Source organism: Pieris rapae, chromosome 19 (genome assembly GCF_905147795.1).
Source record: "Pieris rapae chromosome 19, ilPieRapa1.1, whole genome shotgun sequence".
Taxonomy (NCBI): Eukaryota; Metazoa; Arthropoda; class Insecta; order Lepidoptera; family Pieridae; genus Pieris; species Pieris rapae.
This window is the reverse complement of record NC_059527.1, coordinates 3,931,015-3,953,293: the sequence shown is the minus strand read 5'-3', so window position 1 is coordinate 3,953,293 and position 22,279 is coordinate 3,931,015. Positions and strand designations below refer to the sequence as shown.

General features: G+C 32.3%; 1 protein-coding gene across 2 annotated transcripts; it reads right to left on the bottom strand.

Moving 5' to 3' along the window:
- Nucleotides 1-5,019: 5,019 nt before the first annotated feature.
- Nucleotides 5,020-21,525, bottom strand: LOC111001170 (protein toll-like). Of its 2 annotated transcripts, none has more exons than XM_022270919.2 (6): nt 21,355-21,525; nt 8,424-8,670; nt 7,266-8,307; nt 6,877-7,192; nt 6,202-6,336; nt 5,020-6,124 (listed from the first exon to the last, which is right to left on the bottom strand). In XM_022270919.2, exons 2-6 carry the CDS (start codon nt 8,560-8,562, stop codon nt 5,393-5,395), a joined length of 2,364 nt encoding a protein of 787 aa, XP_022126611.2. In that variant the 5' UTR covers nt 8,563-8,670; nt 21,355-21,525; the 3' UTR covers nt 5,020-5,392. The 2 variants fall into 2 exon arrangements, with proteins under 2 accessions (XP_022126611.2, XP_022126612.2); XM_022270920.2 differs by having other exon boundaries at nt 8,424-8,664.
- Nucleotides 21,526-22,279: the final 754 nt, after the last annotated feature.

Below are 22,279 nucleotides of genomic sequence, written 5' to 3'. Positions count from 1 at the left end.
GTTATGCTATGAGTTGAAATACTTGATTAATTTCCACACTTCTGTGATATCATCAATGCCTTATCAAAGCCTTATCAAATTGAATGTAATTTTTGAAATATGTATCTATATATATATATATATATATATAAATATATATATCACTATCACTATCCACTATCTAATATTAAAATATATTTGCGTTTAATACTTAAGAAATTCATACTACAATTTATTATCCCTATAAATCTTATATTTAGCATTGCAAAGTATGCCCATAATTTAGAACACATTCAAAAAAATATTTTAAAACTTGATACTGCACAAACAAAATAAATAACGCGTTCAGAGCCTCACATTATACCAACGTGTTCAAATCCACTCGTTTATTTTAAGCTTTAGAATAAAATTTTTCACGTTTTATGATACGGAAAACGGAAATAAAAGACCGTCACATATTTCTATCGCTGTTACATTGGACTTTGAGTGATGGCTAAAATTGCATTGCTCGAACTATTGCAACGGAGCTTGTTTTGAAATATTTTTCTCCTTATATATATATCATTGACAAATGGGTCTGGGTAACATGTCCAATATTCTTTAGTTGCAATAAATGATGTAATATACATATTACATATTGTTTTTATATATATAAAGCCAGAATGGGTCTGGAGGTAGCATTTGTCGGGATCGGCAAACGAAAACAATTGAAGTTGTTTTTTTGTCATCATTATTTTTTGTAGCCAATGTAAGTGGAGTTTTAGTTGCAGCTGAACGTATGACTTCAACCCTGATGTAGTGCGTTTTAATACCGGTTTTACAAATACTACCGAGGCCTTCAAGCATTGTAGGCAAATCGGCTTGTTGCAAAAGGCTTTTACTCGCCCCTGAAGAAAAAAAGATCATCTTGATCATGAATACAATTATAAAAAAAGAATAAATTACCGAGAAAAAAATAATACACGAAATACAAAACAAACAATAAATAAATTCTTACAAATAATAGTAACTTTTGTCAATTCACTCAACGGCCAATAAAACTTTTTTATGTAATATACCGAATTATATGTTTTTTTATGATTTTTAGTTAAGACCAAGCACATGAAGTAACGGTGGACGATGGTGGCCCCCATCGTAGACGTACCCATGTGGCAACATAACTCGTTCGTTCTTGTGGGAACAACACGAAACTACATAGTCTCCAAAACTAACATCACCGCATACACGAATTCAAGTCCGACCAGTCACCAGAAGAAGCACACGTTCACGAGTATGAAGCATGGCCATTGGTTCCCTCGCCATATTTCTAGGGAGATAGACAACCCGATGCATGAACCCTGCCACAATCAATGGCATAAGCTAGCATCCTTGAACTTGGCAACATAAGAAAAGAAATATAATATAAGAAGGCCGAAGGCCAAAAAAAGGTTAACTTGCGCAACGCGTTTAAATTAAATCTAACGACCCAATTATTTTCAGCCTCAAAATTCTCAGAAGCATTGATCCGTCTGTCTTTGTTTTACTGTCGCACTTGTCTTTGTTCACGCGGAAATTGCAAATCGGTTGAAGAGTCGTAACAGATTATGAAAAGTTTTTTTGATTTCCTTCCCAGAAGAGAGGTATTCTTAAAAGTCCGACAATGCGTTGCCTTCTGGCATTATGTGGTTCCAAAAGAGTTTAGGTGGTTAGCAATCATATGGTGCTATTAAACAAATCATCTTAAACTATTATGTCTATAGATGGAACCGTGTTAAAAAAAGATATATGTTTACAGATGGCGAAAAGCGACTGTATGTAAAGATTAGTATCGTTTATCTGGTAAATCTTATTCCTTTTAATCCAATCTAATTTCCAGAGAGACAAGATTGTGTGTCTTTATTGTATTTTCTAAGTAAGTTTTCCTAAGTTAGTCTTTGATCCCGACTCGCAGAAACATTAATATAATGCCAAAAAACTACATTCAAACATTACTCACTCATGATTTATGATTGTTATTCATAAATGTTCTTTATACCATTAATAGTTAACGAAAAACTTGTCACTTTATCTCATGATAATATGAAAATTAGGGCAATTAGTAACCTACTTAGGAAATGGGTGTAATCTTTAGTTAAAGAATAATAATGTTACAGAGCTCCCATCTACTAATTAATATATATATATAATAATTACACCTATATTTTTTAGAAAGGTTCGTTAATTTTTTTCTCCAATTATAATTTTAACTAAGTATCATACTATAATAGACTTATAACACGACTATATCTTATTTGAGAGCTTCTACATATCCACTATCCAGTTATATACAAATTACATAGGTTGTGTCTGCAACACCTATAACTTTTTTTTGTACGAATATATTTGATACATTAAATATAAAACCTCTCCACGGCATTTACTCTTAATTAGGAAACCCACAAGCGGTTAGTTTGTACTAAAATAATATTTACTATATTCATGCAAACACTGAATGTAATTTTATTCAATAACTGATACGAAATTCCAAAATGTTCCAAACAATTTCCCGACAATTCGATTGCAGTTAACTTCAAATACACGCGAATGACGCGATCTAAGCTTGGCAGCGTGGTTTGGCTAAATTGAAATTGTATCGATAAAACTCGCATAGTAAGGTCGGTCCATACATTTTATATGGCATACGAAATTCGAATCATCAACTCGCCTGTGAAAAATGACGTTCGAGAGCCCAAGCGGTCAATTTTTTACGCTTGAATAAATTGTCAGATATTTTTCAAGCTAAAATATTAGAGGTTTCGGCTGATATGGTCTGGGAGTGAATGGTGTCTGCCATACTCAATTTCGTTTCATAAATTTTACATAAGATAAAAAGGGCTGGCTATTTTCACATATTTTTGCCAGTGAATATTGCTTGAACGTTGACGTATATTTTATTTACATATAATAATGAACGTCGGTTTGGATTTAGAATTGAGATTACTTTTGTAAGCATTGCAAGGATGTTTTATTTCAAGAAGAATGGTTACTGTGATAACTAATAGTATCTTATCGTCGAAAACGTTAAATCCAACAATGCGTGATCTATGTGATTTTTCTTACTTATTAGTTTTTAACCAAATATTCGTTTGTTTTAACTAAAATGACATAACACATTGACATTGGCAATGTGTAGGGTTTGTATTGGGTTGTGTGTGGTTTGCGTCTTATCGCTTACGTTATGACTTGGCTACCAATTCAAATATAAAATACGTCTTCGTATTGAACGCAGATCTACGCGGTACGGCAAATAATGCTATGTATGTTGCTGTTAACAGGAGTTTTGACTATAACAGCACTTATAAGCACTTTGTTTTATCAAGATGCATCAAAATTTTAATCAATGTCTTTTATAATTCTGCGAAGTTTTCTTATCATACGTTCTTATCAATTTTACACTGTCTCAAGTATAATTTTCGTTGGAAAAGTTATATATTTTCTTAACCTTATTTTATTAACAGTTTGATTTTCATATATTTATAAATGTATATTGTTTTTTTTTTTATTATGTTAATCGTTTCATTAATCCTTAATTTTCACAACTGCCTATTTAATTTCTGGTTCATCAAAATATTTATTCATTGAATGCCTAATTACCAACGTTTCAACATTAATATCGCATACTATTTTTGTGTGGCTGATTGTGTGGATTTTTATAATTTATCGTTCTAAATGTACCACATTCTTGCAAATAAATGATTTATTATTTATTATTATTATTAAATTTACATTTTAAAATTACTCTTTATCATATTATAAATGAGAAGTGATAGTTTAGGGGTTAAAATTGTATCCCTAAGGTAGTGTCAACTCAGAATACAACAAAACTATTTGTTCTCCGTACAACTTGTACTTCTAACATTACTATCTCAAGCATTTTAGCCACACCTTTACTTGCCTATAGGGAGTAATAATTAACACATTAAGTGCTCTTCTCTCGGATCCTAGTGGAGCGGGGTCATAGTAGTTTAAACCATTGCCATGCCTAGCTCTCGTATCCGAGTATTCGGCACCCAATGCATGGTATGCCGACCATTCGGATCCGAAAAATGTTTTTTTTACTAAAAAATAATTATATACATTCATACATATTTACTTAATCAAAATTCGGCATAAAACGTTTTGGTTTCTGGCTATGATTTTGTATCCATTGTTTAAGCATTCAATGTGTAAACATAACAGGTGCGTGTCTTTTTCTGATATAAAATGCCAAAAAAAATATTTCTTTTCACCAGATTTATCAACATTATGAAAATTTAAATTAGAAGAATTAAATAATTTATTTTATGTTATTTCATCAATACATTAATATAAAGTTAATATAAGTAGCAAAATTATTATCGACTCAATAATTAGCTGAATTTGACACGAACTAAGTGCCGATTCAAATAAATGTACTGTAATCTAACGATATAATCCAATTTAATATCAGCAATGCTGATATCGGAAAGTTTATTAATGTAATACGACAAATCGTCTTCGCTATAGATGAATGGAAAGCCTATGCGTGTTGAATGTTTTTTTTAAATAACATTGTTTAGTATGAACCTCATCAGCAGCGTAGCCCTGTCTATTACGTGAATTATAAGAATTTTTAAACATAAAAAACAACGGCGCAACGAAAAAAGCCCTACTAATTAAATAAAACTTGAAGTGTAATAATAAAATGTAATTTGTCTTCCACTAGCCACAAATATATATCGGTAACAGTGTTACTTTGCAAGGTTATGATCTCAGATTTCTGTGATAATTGTTTCGTTTTATGTAAAGCTTTCTGTGCCTTACACACCGGTTTTCTCATGCTTATATCCTTCAGCTGAGCAAATGTTAATTGCACATAAAAAGTCCATTGGTACAGGATCTCAGGGTTAACAGGAGAACTCTTAGGCATAATGATCTACATACCTGCTATGCAATATAATTAGTTTAGGTAGAAACTAAATAGTCAATGACAACTTTTTTTTAAATTCACTTCTAATTGTTCGTTCATTGTTCACATTAAGTGGGAGTTAAATAAAACGACTATTAAAGTATTGTATATTTAATTTAAGCTGTAACTTAACAACATACAGTTTCCATGAAACTTAAATGTTTAATCTAAACGCATAATATTTACATTGTTAATAAAAACATTAATAATTTATCGAATACATTAAACTTCTTCGAAGTTTGATAAACACTTGTAGGTTCACCCATACAAAGAATGTTAAATAAATAGATGAATACCTTATAACAGCAATGTACATATCTTACCTTTAGAATAGCTTATAAAAAATTTACACTAAGATCCTAAGATATACACCTAAGATATATAAAATAATTAGTGGTTTGGAACTACCAAATGTGAATAAAGATGGTGGAGAATTCAGTCTTTACCTCATAAACGAAATGAGATGAACTAAACCTGATAGTGCAAACAAGTTGGATCTAAAGATTGTACGTCTGAAGATTTCAATGCCTTGACGGGAATTTTTGCATTCACACTATCCTTCACACGAAATGTCAATTTGCATTTCTCCTTTGACAGTACCGGTAATAAAATATTCCAAAAGTTAGGATTATTCCAGAGTATTGTCGTTCGCCGATCCCTTTGCTCCTTTAAGAATGCGTAAATCGAATTTTCCGTACCCATGTCCGTAAAAACATAAACCGTCTTCTTTGCTTTCAGCATTTCGCCTCGAATTTTCTTTATGTTTACGTGACTATAAGCTGACATTAAGTAGTTTGGGGAAAAAATAACGAGCGTCGTGTCTCCCTCCTTTGAACTATTTTTGAGCTGTTTAATGAAATTTTCTTTGTTGCAGTCACTTGCTATGGGTTTTGTGTGCACTTTAATACCTTTATGGACTCGTAAGCCTGGCACTATTTCCTTCAGTACAAATTCTTCGTCGTTTTCAGAATATTTAATAATCACTGTGCGCTCTACTTCCTTGGCTTCATTAGGATGCGTGACTTTATATAGTTTGTTTTTGATCATGGAATGCAAGTTCTTACGGTATTTAAGATATAGTAACATGATGATTGTAGACGTTGAAGCCGATATAGAAATAAAGCAAACAAATATTATGAATCGCATGTTGCAAGCCTCTTTGCGCCAAATTGAACATTGTATGGCAGATTCATCTTTAATCTGGAAAAAAGAACGATATATAATAAAAAAAGTACAAATGTAAGTCAGATTCAGAGAATTTGTTCAATATTACAAACCTGCGCTTTAAAATGTTCCTTTAGAAAGTCGAGGAACATAAAGTTTTTGCAGTTACAATTGAGTGGGTTATGAGCTACCCAAAGTTGTTTCGTTGACTTTTTGCCAATCGTTTTATAGCTTGAAGTTGGATGGTTCTGGAATGTGAGTCAAAGTTTAAATCTTTAACTTTTAATATTAAAAAAGCTAGTAAGTCCTGGTGAAAACAAAGTTATTTTTATTTTGCTGGAAATTGAACCCAATTTCAGTCTATGATATAAATTATTAACTGAATATATTTATTTTTTTCTTACCAATAATTAACGAAACAAATTTAACAATCTTTAATACCATGATCCATTACGAGTTTGCTGTTATACAAATATAAGTCATAACTTAAAATGCGTATTATTAATAAAAAACAATCGCATTTTATATTATTCTTTGTCTATCTTTTTATAACTATATTCAACAAGATAGCTGTCACCAATGTTAGTCGTAAACAATTTTCTTATCATCTTTTAGTGTATTATTGACAGATATCTCAGACAGAATTGTAAATTAATTCTTGATTAATTGATATAAATAATACTGTTCAAAAATGTTCTGTGGTTTTAGGCACTAATAATATATTGTATTGCAAAAGGTTCTAAAATGCATAACATAAAGTAATCTTTATACTAATAAAATATACATACCCATAGATAGTTGATGTAATTATAGCTGATATCCAAATGTTCATGGCCATTAATCCACCAATCATCGTACGTAGCTTCGAATTTATTATGACTTAAGTTGAGCAGTTTCAAGTTAAATGTATGTGCAAACGGTGAGATTGCGTTCCTTGTCCAAGTGTTATTTTGCAATTCCTTACTTTTAAAGTGAAGTTCATTATATGCAAAAGATATTGACATTCTTTGTTTGTTGTTACTAAATAAGTATGAAGATATAGTTTTCAAATTGTTATGCTCCATATTTAAGTATATTAAACTGAGCAATGAAGAAAATGTCGATCTGAAATTTAAAGGAAAAATGAAATACATTGTACTAATAGTGAACTTTCAACAAAGGATTACGACCGACTTACCCGGAAATTTCTTCAATGGAATTATAAGCCAATTCCAATTTTTCCAATCGTACCAATGAGGAAAATAGCTTCGGTTCCAAAGTTTTCATGTTGTTGTGACTTAAATCGAGTTCAAGCAAATTTATTTGATCGTTAAATGTCGATTCTCGCAATGATCCAATATCGTTGTATGCCAGTGATATGTTCGTTATTTGTGATGAATTAACAAATAAATCGTACGGCAATATTTCTATACCACACCTTTGTATATAAATGTGTCTCAAACTTTGTAAATTGCCTAACAAACTTCGTGGAAGTTCTTTCATTTTAACATCATTGTTAAGAATTATTACCGTCTCCAAGTTATTGTTTGTTGAGAATAGATTTTGTGGTAAAGTCGAAAACTTGTTAGAAAACAATGTGAGTTTTCGTAACTTCTTCAGAGGTTTAAAAATAAGCGTCGGCAGTTCGTTAAGTCCATTAGAACTTAGATCTAATTCTTCAAGCACGTTTACGCCCGAGAAAAAGTCTTTAGAGAACCACGTGACATTACTTTGCCACAGCGACAGCTTCCTTAAAAAGGCCAAGTGGGAAAATAAGTTTGTAGACATATTCGTCATTTGGTTATGACTTATTTCTAACGTCTCCAATCTTTCAAGAGGCTTAAATAGTTGTTCAGAAATATTTATACTGTTACATCGTATGTTCAGCCATGTCAAATTGTTCACGTCCATAAATAGATTATCGGGTAGGTGTGTAGTACCAGTAACAGAAAGAAGCAATTTAGTCAAATCTCTCAATCCAGTAAAATGTCTTCTATCAAAATATCCGGAGAGGTTATTTGCATTTTGAAATATTAATGACATAGTTTTCGACACGCCGAGTTGTTCCAACACGTCTTTGAATGACGTCGAAGGTAGAGGACAGTCTTTGAAACTAACGGATTTGAACGTGTCAATTTCATTGGCACACTTTGGTAGCCGTTTATAATTGAGTACGGTTGCATTCTCACATCTAACATTGATGAATGTGTTTGGTAGAAAGTTTATTGTCACAGTGCTACCTGTAAGAAAAAATAATTTCAACTGTGTATTATTTATTGCGGCTATTCTGTCATGACGGGTTGATTTAAGTAAAACAAAAGGAGCATTGGAAACGTGAGCATTTAAGTACACTCACCGTCGATGTTGCAATTGAGTTCGACAGGGAACGTGCTACCGCAAATGCAGTTAGGGTGACTTGGGCACATCAGTCTTGTTGCACCAATTATCTGTATTGCCGAAGCTAGGGCTAGCACGTGTATCAATTTACAAGTCATCGCTGTATTTTACATGTATCTATTCTCAATTCGATACCGCTGTGGTGTGGAGTTTTAAATTACAGCGTTTTGCATCTTCTAATTTTATTCGCACTTTCATAGCTGGGTCTGTAACAATAAGTATGTTTTAATGCGATTTTATACATTAATAATTACAATGGAGGATTGACCACATGTGTTTCGCCACAGGTTTAAAGGTTATTAGGGTATATATAAATATATTATTAGCAGATAAAAGCAACTAAAAAGTATGTTTATTTTATCATCTATACACTAAACACGCGTGTCGTTACTAGCAACACTTAGTCATAGATATTAATAAGTAACAATGAATAAGCATTCACTATGTTTTATTTAAAAATATGTATAAAATACTTTACGACTAATAAAAATGCATGATAATATATAAACTTTTTATTGGATTATTATAAAACTAGATTTCAGTGAAATAACTCATAAAACAACAAATTAGAGTTGTTTTCCGTAAATGTATAACAGAAAAAGTTTTAAAATTATGCGAGCCAGTAGTTTATTTTAACTCATCTGGAAATATAAAACTATAGCTTTTCCTAGCAGCAGAATACAGTAATTTCCTTTAAAACGTCATGACTTTTAAACGCAAATTATCATCATTTGAATGAGTAAGAAAGTATATAATTTTAAATTTTTGTATATACGAACTCGTAGATTTATAAAAACTTATTTCTATACAATGACGTGTAAATCTCTGTTCTTATTCAGGCCTAAGATCCGACTTAACGGATTTCTGGAAAAACAAACATACCTTAAATTATACTTATGGTAAAGATACATATATTATTAATAACAATTAAATTATATAAACAAATTAAAAAGGTGGCCCTATAACCCGGATTCCATGTCGGGTTTTCTTGGTTAGTTTTCATTATATTGCGGCCGCACCACCTTCTTAACTTGTCCGGGGCTGGTGAGACGGGGCAAACGTGTCCACACAAGTATCACCCCATACTAAAACCCGTCCCATATTCCGAGGGATCAACGATATTCAATCCGGTCGCTCGCCATTATTGCGATGCCTGTTGGCTCCAAAATGTGTGGAATTTTTACGAAGGCAAGAGAGTGGCGTGTTACTTCATTGAGCGCGGTGTGGCGAGAAAAACTGCGCTCTTCAGACAATGAAGGCCATAGTAGCAAGGCAAAAAGCCACTGGGACACTTATGTATTTATGGGTACTCCTAAGTGGAGGCTGATGGTAATGTGTAGGGATTCAGGGTCCAAAAGGGTGCCAGGGTTTGGTGAAAGGATAAGCATTAAGGCCCTATACCAGCACGAATTGCTGTGTTAGTGTCTAGGGGTGAACTGCGGTGCGCAATGGAGAATTGTAGCACTAAGGTTCGCCGGCCCGTTATTTAAACATTAATTTAATGTTATCAATATTTTTTTTCTGAATTGGATAACTTGGCTGGGTAAAAATATATCGTGTAAATTATAAAAAAATGTGCTGCATAAACTTTCGTTATAAAATGAATTCGAAGTGTCAAAAATTGTCTTTGTTTGATTTTTTTTCTATCAAGAGAGCTTATCGATTTTTTGAAATGGATACATAAACTACTAAACTCCACCATATATTTTGCTTTTGCCCTACTTTAAGAAGCGATGACAAAAATGAAAAGAAACAATTTACTTTTTTGGAGTTTTTCGACGGGATAAGTCTTTAAGACAATGACTGGCATCCCTAGACCCCATAACACCAATCACCAGCGCGGTCTGTTATAGCTACATATAATTAATCTCTTTGCAACTCTTACCAAGTACACAAATAAGAGAACAAGAACTTGGATATAAATTTACATGGGTAAAAAGTGGACGTATATACGTTCGAAAAACTATTGATTCTAAGTATATATTGATTAAGAATAACAAAAGCCTTGCTCTAATAAGTTAATACTATCAGTGCATATTCAAGTACCCATAACGGGTAAAAATAAATACTAATTAATAGCTAAAATGTCTCTCTCAATCTACTATCAGAACATAAGAGGTATGAAGAGCAAGACTGTTGATATTTATAATAGTGTATTGTGTAATAACTTTGATATAATATGTTTATGCGAGACTTGGCTAGATGCCGATGTATTTTCATCTGAACTGTTCGATGACAGATATTGTGTGGTACGTAGAGATCGTGATCCTGGATTTTGTCGACGGTATGGTAAGGATCATGGAGGTGGTGTACTAATTGCTTATTCTAAGAAACTCAAAATTTTGTTGAGAGATGACTGGCAGTCTGACTGTGTTGAGGACTTGTGGGTACAAGTCACATTGAATGGCGATTTTACTATGAATCTATGTATTGCATATCTGCCTGGATATTTATCGTCAAATGCAGCTTGCGATTTTATTCAGAAATGTGGTCGCATAGTTGGTGACATGTCTGATCACAGGACTTGTATATTGGGTGATTTTAATCTTGGTAATGTTCTCTGGTCAACTGAAACTGGCTGTCCTCTGAACAATTGCTGTGAAAAGTCAAAAGCTTTGTGTGACCTATTCGATGTTACTATGTTGCGACAGCTAAATTTCAATAAAAACTATAAGGGTCGAATACTAGATCTAGTTATAACTGACTGTCCAGACTTATTTACAATTTTACCGACTTTACACATGAGTCGTCTAGATGAGAACCATCCGACATTTGAACTAATACTTCAAACCACTCCTTCTACATTGATTCAGCACACATTGCTTAAAAAACTATGTTTTCGTAAAACTGACTATGAAAGCTGCAGAAAGGATATATTGAAAATTGATTGGGCTGAATATTCATTTAATATGGGATGTGACGAATTTGTTCTGTTATTTTACAACAATATACATTCAATCATAGAAAAATATACTCCTAAGTCTAATGGTCCAAACAATAAATATCCGCAATGGTATTCCAAAAATTTAATTAAATTGCTTACATCTAAAAACAAAGCTCATATTAGATATAAGCGATTTGGTAACCCAAGGGACTATGACGAGTTCTCTATGCTCAGAACTAGAACTAAAGAAGTTATTAAGAGGTGCTTCAGAACATATATAGAACGAATTGAAGAGGATGTTAAACTCAACATAAAAGCTTTTTGGCGCTACACAAAATCTAAACGTATCACCAATAATATTCCTGGTCGAATGTGTTATCAAGACAAAGTTGGTACTACGGGTGAAGATATTGTAAACCTGTTTGCTAGTCATTTCTCATCAATTTACTCTTCTAATACCACAAATAATTACTTTCCTAGCTTTCCGTCATCAAACTTCTCTATTGGTAATTTACAGATAACTAGAGAGGAATTGTTAAAAAAGTTACAAAGTGTCGATCTCTCTAAGGGTGCTGGCTTTGACGGGATTCCACCTATTTTTGTTCGTTTTTGCGCTACTGCTCTTGTTACACCGTTATTGATTATATTTGAGAAATCTTTGCACGAGGAAGTATTTCCTAGCCTATGGAAGATAGCCAAAGTTACACCAGTGTATAAATCTGGAGACAAAGGTGATGTTTTGAATTATAGACCTATCTGTATTCTAGACTTATTTGCTAAGATATTCGAGGGTTTCATCTATACCCATATGTATAATTGCCCGCCGCCCTTGATTTGAGAACTGGCAGTAAATGTAAAATTAAATTCATTTAATATTTCTTTTTTTGACGTTCATAAGTGTACATTGTTACCTACATGAATAAATAAATTTTGAATTTGAATTTGAATTTGAATAACCATCTCAAACATATATTGAGCCCACGACAGCATGGATTTGTTACTGGAAGGTCAACCAACTCTAATCTTTTATGCTATTCTACTTATTTATGTTCATCATTTAATGATAAAAAGCAGGTGGACGCTATATATACCGATTTTTCAAAAGCTTTTGATTGAGTGGACCATTTTGCATTGCTTGTGAAGGCTCAGCATGTGGGGATTCATGGGAACTTATATAGATGGTTAAGTTCTTACCTTTTGAACCGTACCCAACTGGTTGCTCTGAGTGGTTACGAATCTGTGCCTTTTTTAGCAACATCGGGCGTGCCCCAGGGATCGAAGCTGGGTCCTTTACTCTTTTTGTTATTTGTGAATGACTTGCTTAGCAAAATAAGCAGTGAATGTTTGGCATATGCAGATGACATTAAAGTCTTCAGACGTATATCCGATGAAAGAGATTGTGAGACCTTACAATTGGATATTAATACTATCTCTGCTTGGTGCGATGAAAACTTTATGGTTCTGAATATTGAGAAGTGCCGAGTTATAACGTTTACAAAAAGTAGGAACCCTATCCAGTATAAATATAATGTTAAGGGTATTCTAGTTGATAGAGTTGAGGTGATTCGTGACTTGGGAGTGCTATTTGACTCTGCTATGTCTTTTAGACCTCATTACAATGATATATGTAGTAGAGCTAACCGGATGCTATCGTTTATCCTTAGAACTGCTAAACCATTCAGGCGAGCCGACTCCTTGATTATCTTATACAGCTCTCTCGTGAGAACCATAGTTGAGTATTGTTCGGCGGTATGGACCCCGATATACCAAACTCATATAGATAGATTGGAGGCTATACAAAGGCGGTTTGTCAGAGCATTGTGCTATAAGTATGGTCTTAGGCGAAAAATAAACCAATATGACCAGCGTCTTGCCCACTTTCAAATGGTTAGTCTTGAAAGGAGGAGGTGGGTGAGCGACCTATGCACTTTGCATAAAATAGCAAATGGCTCATCTGACACCTGCCTTTTGGAGAGGCTGGAGATCAAGGTGCCGACGCGTTCTGTGCGCATCCAGGAATTATTTGTTATACCTATGACTGATAACAATGTTTCCCAGAATGCTCCGCTCGTAAGAATGTGCAAATATTATAATGCTGTGTGTGCTGAGGTTGATATTTTTCACAATAATATTTGTAAATTTAAAAAGATAGTTCATAGTAAATACTTGTAACCTTAATTACTAATTTAATTGATTAATGTATATGTATATACATGTCTGTGTGTGTATGTATATATATATTTTTTCCTTTATTTTTTATTTTTTTGTCATTCGGTTTGATATGTGTATGTTGTTTAGTTGATATTTAGTGTAAATGCTGTGTACAGATATAACTGGAAGTCAGATTTTTAAATGTTGTTTAGTATGTAATAATTTTATGTATGTAGTCAGTCTGTTTTCTGTTTCTGTACCTTAATGTGAAAATAAATAAATAAATAAAAAATAAGAAATAATAAGAATAAAGTGATTTAACAAACGCCTCATTTTCTTACTAAAGTAAGTGATCTTTTAATGGAATCAGTATATAAAAGTGACAACTGATCTCTTATTCATAAATATTGAAAATATTGAACGTCATTAAACTTTACCACAAGGGAGGCCGTTAGCGAATATCTGTCAGAAAGAGATGTCACTCCTAATTACTTGTTGTTCCATTTGTTGCGTAAGACCCTCTTAAATCTGTATAACTTCCAACAAAATTTAATTATTACAAAAGTCGTATTTCATGTTTCAGCGATCTGTGGCTCTGTTAAGTTTTCAGCTTTTGTTAAAGAAACTGTTTGAATTAATTTTAAAGTTACACGAAATACGTAATTGGAGCTGTTTAAAGGTTCCCGTGGTCTTTAAAAAAAACAAACTACCACATTTTAAAAGGCTTCACTTTTGACGTTGATATTTATTTTATAAAATGATAATAAAGTTGCGGAAAAATTCAGTATTATATGAAACTAGCGACCCGCCCCGGCTTCGCATGGGGGCAATGCTGATACTAAATACACTACAGGAAAACTCTGTACAATACTTAGTACATTATTTTGATAAAACTGGTACGGTTCAGCCTGCGTTTGCAATGTAAGCGGAAAAAATGAAACTATCAAAAATAACAGTACTTTTCCACTATTTAATGGATGTTATTTTACATATAAACCTTCCCCTTGAATCACTCTATCTATTAAAAAAAAACGCATCAAAATCCGTTGCGTAGTTTCAAAGATTTAAGCATACAAAGAGACATAGGGACAGAGAAAGCGACTTTGTTTTATACTATGTAGTGAAGCATGTGTCTTCCTATATCAATTTGGTCATGAATTTGTAGTTGTTATTAAACAAACAAACATACAAAAATCAAATAGGTAACATGATGTATACTTATGAATGTCAAAAAAAATACATTAAATGATTCTAATTTTACATTTACTGCCAGTTCTCAAATTAAGGGCGTAGAACGAAGAGAAGAACTGCCAATAAACTCTCCGCCACTCTTTTTAATCGCCATGTTTTTTTTACACAATGTTTGTAAGGAGCTGCAACCATTACACCATGTTCCATAAATGAAGGTAATAAATAACCTTAATTCTAAACCCGCTTATACGTAAGTCTATCTAATTAATCATTATTTATAATATCTATTTCCGTCAATTGTATTTACATTGTGCAGAAACGAGATAGTATAAACACAATAGTGTAATAGTATAAGTAGTAGTAATAATAAGAATAATTTTATAATCTGAATCAGTATTTATTTATACATAGGGAAAATTACGGGCCATTGTCTCCTTTACATCTTTTGTCCTAGGCGTGACAGACAGCCCCATGTGCAGAGGCTGTTTCAGCGCAGAGGAATCAGTCACCCACGTAGTACTGGAATGCTAGGATAATGACGTGCAGAAATCTTCGAAACTATGAAGTTGCTCTGTGAAGACTGCGAAGTACCTAGTAGGCTTCTTGGCCTTTGGAAGGAGTTGGACTGGCTTAGTTAGACAGAACTTTACGCACAACATACCTATTGAGAGTCTTAGTGCGAAAACTGAGTCCAAAAACCAATAAACAATGACCTGTATTTATTTTACTTAATATTATAGGGAATTTCAACAAAAAAAAATTCAGCGTAGCTTGAGCATAATTTATAAGATTAGTTCACGTGTATAAGAGATGTAATATAATATCTTGTGTAAGAGAAAATAGGCTGTGAGTATTGTGAGCTAAGATCTTAGAAGGGAGACTTAATAGGGGATTTTTGGATTTACTCAGGTGCGGCAGATTAACATAAGGGGACCTGGCACCCTCTTGATATTATTATCTACACAGCTTGAATGTTTCAAAACGGTGACATTCATTTTCAACTGAGGTTTTTAATTGGTGATTTACATATTGTCGTTTCAGGTCTTCAAATAACCTAAAAACTCTCAAGTATTGCATCATGCATTGCTGTGCTTCTCTAGACTAAAGTAACGACACTAAAAACTTAAATAGGGCAGATACAATTGCTATTTTACAAATTAATAATAAAGTGAGGTATACATAGTATAAGCCCACATATTTACCTGCTTTTAATCTTTAACGCAATCTACAGTATTTTAGAAAAAAGTATGGCTGTACTTTATGGCTTAAAAATACGGTTAAATTTAAAACAATTCGTTTATAAATTATAAAAAGCCGCTCATTTGCGGCGAGACAATGGCCCTAACATATTAGGTGTGGGCAGTTATACCATATATTATACGTATATTGGAGTGGCAACGTGTGCTTGGCGTTTGAGATAAATTACCGCCGCATTACTGGCAGGTTTTTTATTAAACCAGTCAATTCACACTGTCCGCAATTTATTTCTAAACAGCCTGTCAGCAAGTCGTGACAAAATGACTCGGCAGGTTTGCTTCATTATGTTTGATTTGGACCGTTAGTAGCGAATATTTTCTTATAGAACTTTTTTAGATTGATTAGATTTATACAAATATAAAATAAAACATGAATATTGTTGTAAACGACTTACTACAACAATAGAAAATAATTTCATTACTCTGTTTGATACACTCATAACGAAATTTGTTGCTAGCTCAAATAATGGTGGAGTTTCTCGTTGACCACGATTGCTGAAACGTCGAGTTATGTAAATAGTGGTATAAATTCGCCCCTATATACGTTAAAAAGAGTGAGTGCGTACATAGTACACATGCCAGAAGTGAACCTTCTTTGTAAATTAATTATATCTAAGGTAAAAAGCCCAATAGATGATCCTTTACCAGTATATGATCACTCCGTGTATTTGTATATCTATATTCACACTGTTTACACACTGTATACATGCTAATGATTATATAAATAAATAAAAAATCTGCGTTAACTGCACGAGACGTTATGCGACAAAATTGCCATCTAAAGTTCTAAATTAATCTACTAAACGAATACATCAGCCAATAGCGTGTAATTTTTGTCGATATCCCTCACTCTCTCTCTCTCAATATTTCTCACTATAGCTCTCTCCCACCTCTCGCTTCATGGCACTATGCATGATGCGACGTTCGCTCTATCTCACTCTCTTTCGATCTTTCTCACTCTCTCTCAATCGGGCTCAATTGCTCTCTCGCTTTTCTTCGACAAAAACGCTGCACATCTTCGTGACGCAATTATTATTGCGTTTCATCCGTAAAAAAAATACTCTCATGCGCCGAAAAAGGTTTCACTTCAAACATTATTTACATATGTAGTAAGCTTGTGAATTTAGTTATAATTAACGTATCTATGACTGGTACTTAAAGTTACATTTCAGATGATACCTTGCTCCAATTTAAATGTATGAGTAAACAATGTAAATCAAAACTTTACGTTTTTAATTATTCCGCGTTGAAAATTCAGTCAGTAACAGTTCATTGACCTGATGTTTACGATAGTCGGCAGGTGCAGTAAGAGTAAGCCCAGGGGCGCTTGTCAGACGTATTTCATTTCATGTCCACATAATACGAGTCTGCATATGTGCTAATAAAACACAAACTTTATTATCTCACTGTATAACGACTTTCAATTTAGAATATTATAAAAGGTTTGTATAAATTTAAGACCTTGCCATTTTCATAAAAATCGCTTTATGTAAAAGCTACTAAAGAAAATTTTTAAGAATAGAAAGCTGTTATGTTATAACATTTTTAAATGTTTTAACACCGAGAACGTCATTCTCCTTCTTATTGTAACTTATTTCAATTTGGAAAAAGGATTTCACTACAGTAAATTACGTGCGTGTACGTGACGTTTTTGTATGTAAAATAAATACAAGCGTTTATATATATATTAAGCAAATATTTGTTAAAAATAAAATCTATAATAAATTAACTATAGCCAATAACCTTTGTAAAATATAATGTGAGCGTTGACGAAGTCAAGTATGACAAAGTTGGAAATTCCTAAACGTTTTTCTCTATTAAATAACGTGGGGTATGGGGAGACTTAATCCGTCCTCGTGGGGAGGCAGACACGTATCGAATTATGACTTTCATAAACAAACGATTTATAGAAAGTTGTTTATTAATGATATTAATATTTCTAATGACGTAATTTACGTATTCGGATCACAGTGAGATTATTTTTTTTTATTAAAAATTATTTAATACCAATTTTTTTCCAAATTGAACTAAACGATACTATTACAGAAAGTTGTTCATTAATGACATGAATATTTCTAATGACGTAATTTAAGTATTCGTATCACAGTGAGATTATTTTTTTGAATTAATTTTAACTCCAAGCTTGTTTAATTCGGAACTGGACTGGATTAAAATTGAATCGATATTAAATTAAAAATGTAACGTTTCATTAAAAGTCTTGGTTCAATTGTGAACCAACTTTAAGAACTTTTTAACTCTAGTTGTGAGAATAAGAACTGAAAGATATCTTGTAAAAAATTCTTATATAAGTACCAGTATTTAAAATAATATTCTAGGTTTGATGTTTACATACTTTACGATCATAAATAAATTATCGTTTAGGTGGTCTTAATACATAAACTGCGAAAGTAATGAAACAAATATTTTTTGAATGTGCGAAAAGACGTAGGTGAAATTTACTCGTTAAATAATATAATCACGTTTTACCAAGGCTTTCACGTCTCATTTTTTCGCCTTATATGGTGAAATGTCGAGTCATTGTATTTAATTTCGATCGTATGTTTATGAAAAAAATTCTTGTAGAAAAGACGCACCACTTGAACAATTGGAATTACCAAGGAACAATGTGCGGTTATTTCTAGCTTCTATATAACATCTTTAGTATTGGTATTGGTTACGTAAAGGCGGAATATTATAGCAAGTGGTAAAAGTATTCAACATTTTTAAGTTTAAACCTACAGCTTGAATGCTATGTGATCGATAGTATGTCTTAAAATATTTTGTATTGCCACGAAAATAAAACATTTTATTACGTTGCACGCAAAAGGCGCTAAACTAATATAGCTAATTCAAAAGACAAGTATACCTTCATAATATACTCTAACTTAAGAATTATTTCTAATTCACAACCTTGTCTCCGCCAATATGTCATATGTTTGATAGAGAATCGCATCCGAATGACTCATTTTATAATTGTGTTACATTCAGTACGGTTAAAGTATGTAATAACAGAGTGTAATATGATATCTGAAGCCTTATATTAAAAGTTTAATATAGCTTGTAAATATCCTAATATATTGCTCATAGGGCTTCTTGAAGTATATATCCTAATCTAAACTATATAAAAAGATACATTATTTTATTGACACGGTTAAAGTGATACAAAAGAAATTAACAAGATGGTTTTAGTATCGTAAAACTTTTGAACTTAATCTGCTGAGTTTTGATGTCATTAAATATATGTATATAGAATCTCGATAAAATTCAAATAGCATAGCATATTCAAATTCTAAACTAAAAAGTATGAATTAATGTTAATATTTTAAATAGTTTTTAACTGTTACATTTAAAAACGACGCGTTTACATACTTTTACTTTATTTACCCTGTTTGTTTTCAGTGTCAGAATATTAATTCTAAATACCACAGATTCAATTTGAACAAGAAACCTTTCTATTTACCTTTCTATTTAAGTACTGGTTATAAAAATAATTCAAAGCCATTTTCACCATTTAAAATACCTGAGAATATCAGATAACTTTAATATTGTCACTAATAACGAACCGCTATAAAACAGGACCGCTGTCGGCATGTCGACCTGAATTAATGCCTACGGTGTTATGAACGTTTTTGTTATGCAAATAAAATGACCAAATCGATATAACGCCAAGCTCCCATTGGCGTATTAGGCACGGAATGTAGAAGCTTTGGTATTGGGAATATTTAGAAGGGAATTAATGGTTGAAGCTTCCGCTGCATTTCCTAAGGATCGTTTACTGCTAACGATTATTGTTTTTTAACTGATGAAGAAAAAAGGTTACAATTTTAAATAGGGATTATTCATGTTGAATTTGGACTTTTACCTATGCTGTAGCAAGATACCTTGCATGTAACCATACTTTATATTAAAAAAAAAGAAAAAACCCATCAAGTTTTATACAAGACAATCCTGAAATTAAGAAATAGATTTTATAAATGTATCAGTTATGACACTAGACTGTTTTAAAGTTTTCGAATGAATGCACTGTTGGAGTTAGAACCTATAACCTCAGAGATTAAAGTCGGACGCCGAAGCCAGTTATATATTAACTATTTAATAAACTTATGGTATACATTTTTGTAGGAATAAAATATTACTTCATATTTATCATATTTTTTTGCAATTGACAGTTGTTCCAATAACTCAATGTCTATAGCTTTCCTTTAAAAATTCTTAGTAATATTCACGATTGCCTTTTATGATAAAGAATGTAAGATTAAGTCGATACCTGTATCGGGGCAAAATTTTGAATACCCATTCAAAATATAGAATATAGAACAGCTAGTGTTTCAAAGATTATATAAAACCAGACTAAAGCATTAATGGATTTCTGTGATGAAAAAACATTTTATACTTATTGTGAACAGGAACAAAACATCCATCAAATCAATTTCAATAGTCCCGTTTTTAATTTTAGCCTCTAACATTTGGTTATACGGGCTAAAATAGTGTTTTGTTTTTGCTCCTATATTATTGTGTTGAAGGCTTGCGAGAGCGTCTGCCATCAGCACCAAAAGGCTCATTAATTAAGTGAAGCTGTAACGGGGACGTTGAGACAATAGCTCGCACAATGTGATTACATGCAGACTCTGAGCATTCATGCGGCTTTTAAATCATGGGCCCAATTAGACACACTAGTGGAAATGTGTTTAATTCTGAGTTTTTACTGGTATATATGCAGTTTTGTATATAATATGACATATTATACAAAAAACGAAAATAAACTGCTCAAATAGAAAACAGCTGCTGCCCAGAACCTACATTTTTAGTGTAACCTTAAATAATAATTAAGAAAAAACTGTACGATCCAATTATATTACATTAAAATAAATGTATTGCAGTATCAAGTTCACTATGGTATCTGTCTTATTTGTATGCCAAAGATCAAACGACTTTTCAAGTACAAATAACAAAAATATGAACATAAGTGAAACAAGATTTACCAAAGCTTATATTTCATTTAAATATAACACGGTAGCATTCGAAGAAAAACAATTCAATGAAAATTACATTTCAGCTGATGAATGTTTAATCAATATGGTTGCGATGACTATTCACGTTTAAATAATGCATTGACTTGAGTCTGTGACCTATATCAAGGCTTTTAGAAAGAGAATTGTAAATATTAATATATATTTTAAGCATAATATTAACATTGGTGTTTGAAATAATACTGCATGTATACTCTAATTTACGTTTAAATGGAAACATCAATTAATACAATTATTCTTATTTTATCCCTTACAAAATATGAAAAACGTTTTCACATTTAGTAATTATATTTATAACAGTGCTGTAAATATATAAGAGAATAAATTGAATATAAAAAAAGCTCAGGTTGATGCATAAAGAAGATAAAAGCTACTTACGTCACACACATAAAATCCACCTTGGGAAAATCTAATATAACGTTATATTAGATCCTTTCACCCAAACTCAAGTTTATCGACCAATAAAATATTTTTGCTTAGTCCATTATCATGCTACGGTGCTACGTAACCGCTACGCGTGAATGCGCCACTACGGTGGCTACGCGACGACTGCTGCTACGCGACTGAATTCGCAGAGCAAAATAAATTTATTCGGCAATGTTCGGATTTTCACGGAAACCGCCGATTGTGGCTTGTTTATTATGTAGCAAGATTTTTAAAAAGGGTGTATGAAAGTTCAATTTCATTACATTAGCCTCGCCTCGACATTTCCTTTAATAGAGTTAATAAAACGATGCTTCCACTTTCATAATTTAATATTAATTCAAGCGATTTTATCGAGTATTAGTGGCGATTGCGCTTAAATTATAATATTCTGTCTCTTTATTAGTTATTACAGGCTTTATCTCTATTTATAATTCATAATAATAAATGTAAGCATGAAAGCACACTTAAACAAGAATTTAATACACACTCATTTTACCCGGTAGTAAAGCAAGTCTGTTTTGGCTTTGTATATTGTCTAAGTATTTTTTTTATATTATAAAATGTATATCCGTATGTATATCTGTAAGATTAGTTAAGCATATAAAACATAAATATCGGTAAACAACTCTTAACAATGTTTACCTCATAAAAATGAAAATTATCGAATCGAATAAAGGATGAGCAATAAACAACAAAGCTAAAACGTTATATTTTTCTTGTCCCTGCAGATTTGAAGGGACGTTTTTATTTAGAAGTCGATACTTTTATGACGAGGACGCTTTCAGATGCGACCGTTACTTGAAAGTATGAAGTAATGGATACGATTTCACTCATTTTTATAAATTTTGGACATGATCAGCTTATGTTAAAATATTGT

Bases quoted from the DNA above. Each gene is read 5' to 3' on its own strand.
- LOC111001170 (XM_022270919.2), bottom strand. From the start codon at position 8,562: ATGACTTGTAAATTGATACACGTGCTAGCCCTAGCTTCGGCAATACAG. The intron at 8,308-8,423 runs GTGAGTGTACTT...TTTTTCTTACAG, and splicing joins ACTCAATTGCAACATCGACG to GTAGCACTGTGACAATAAAC. The intron at 7,193-7,265 runs GTAAGTCGGTCG...TTTAAATTTCAG, and splicing joins TCCATTGAAGAAATTTCCGG to ATCGACATTTTCTTCATTGC.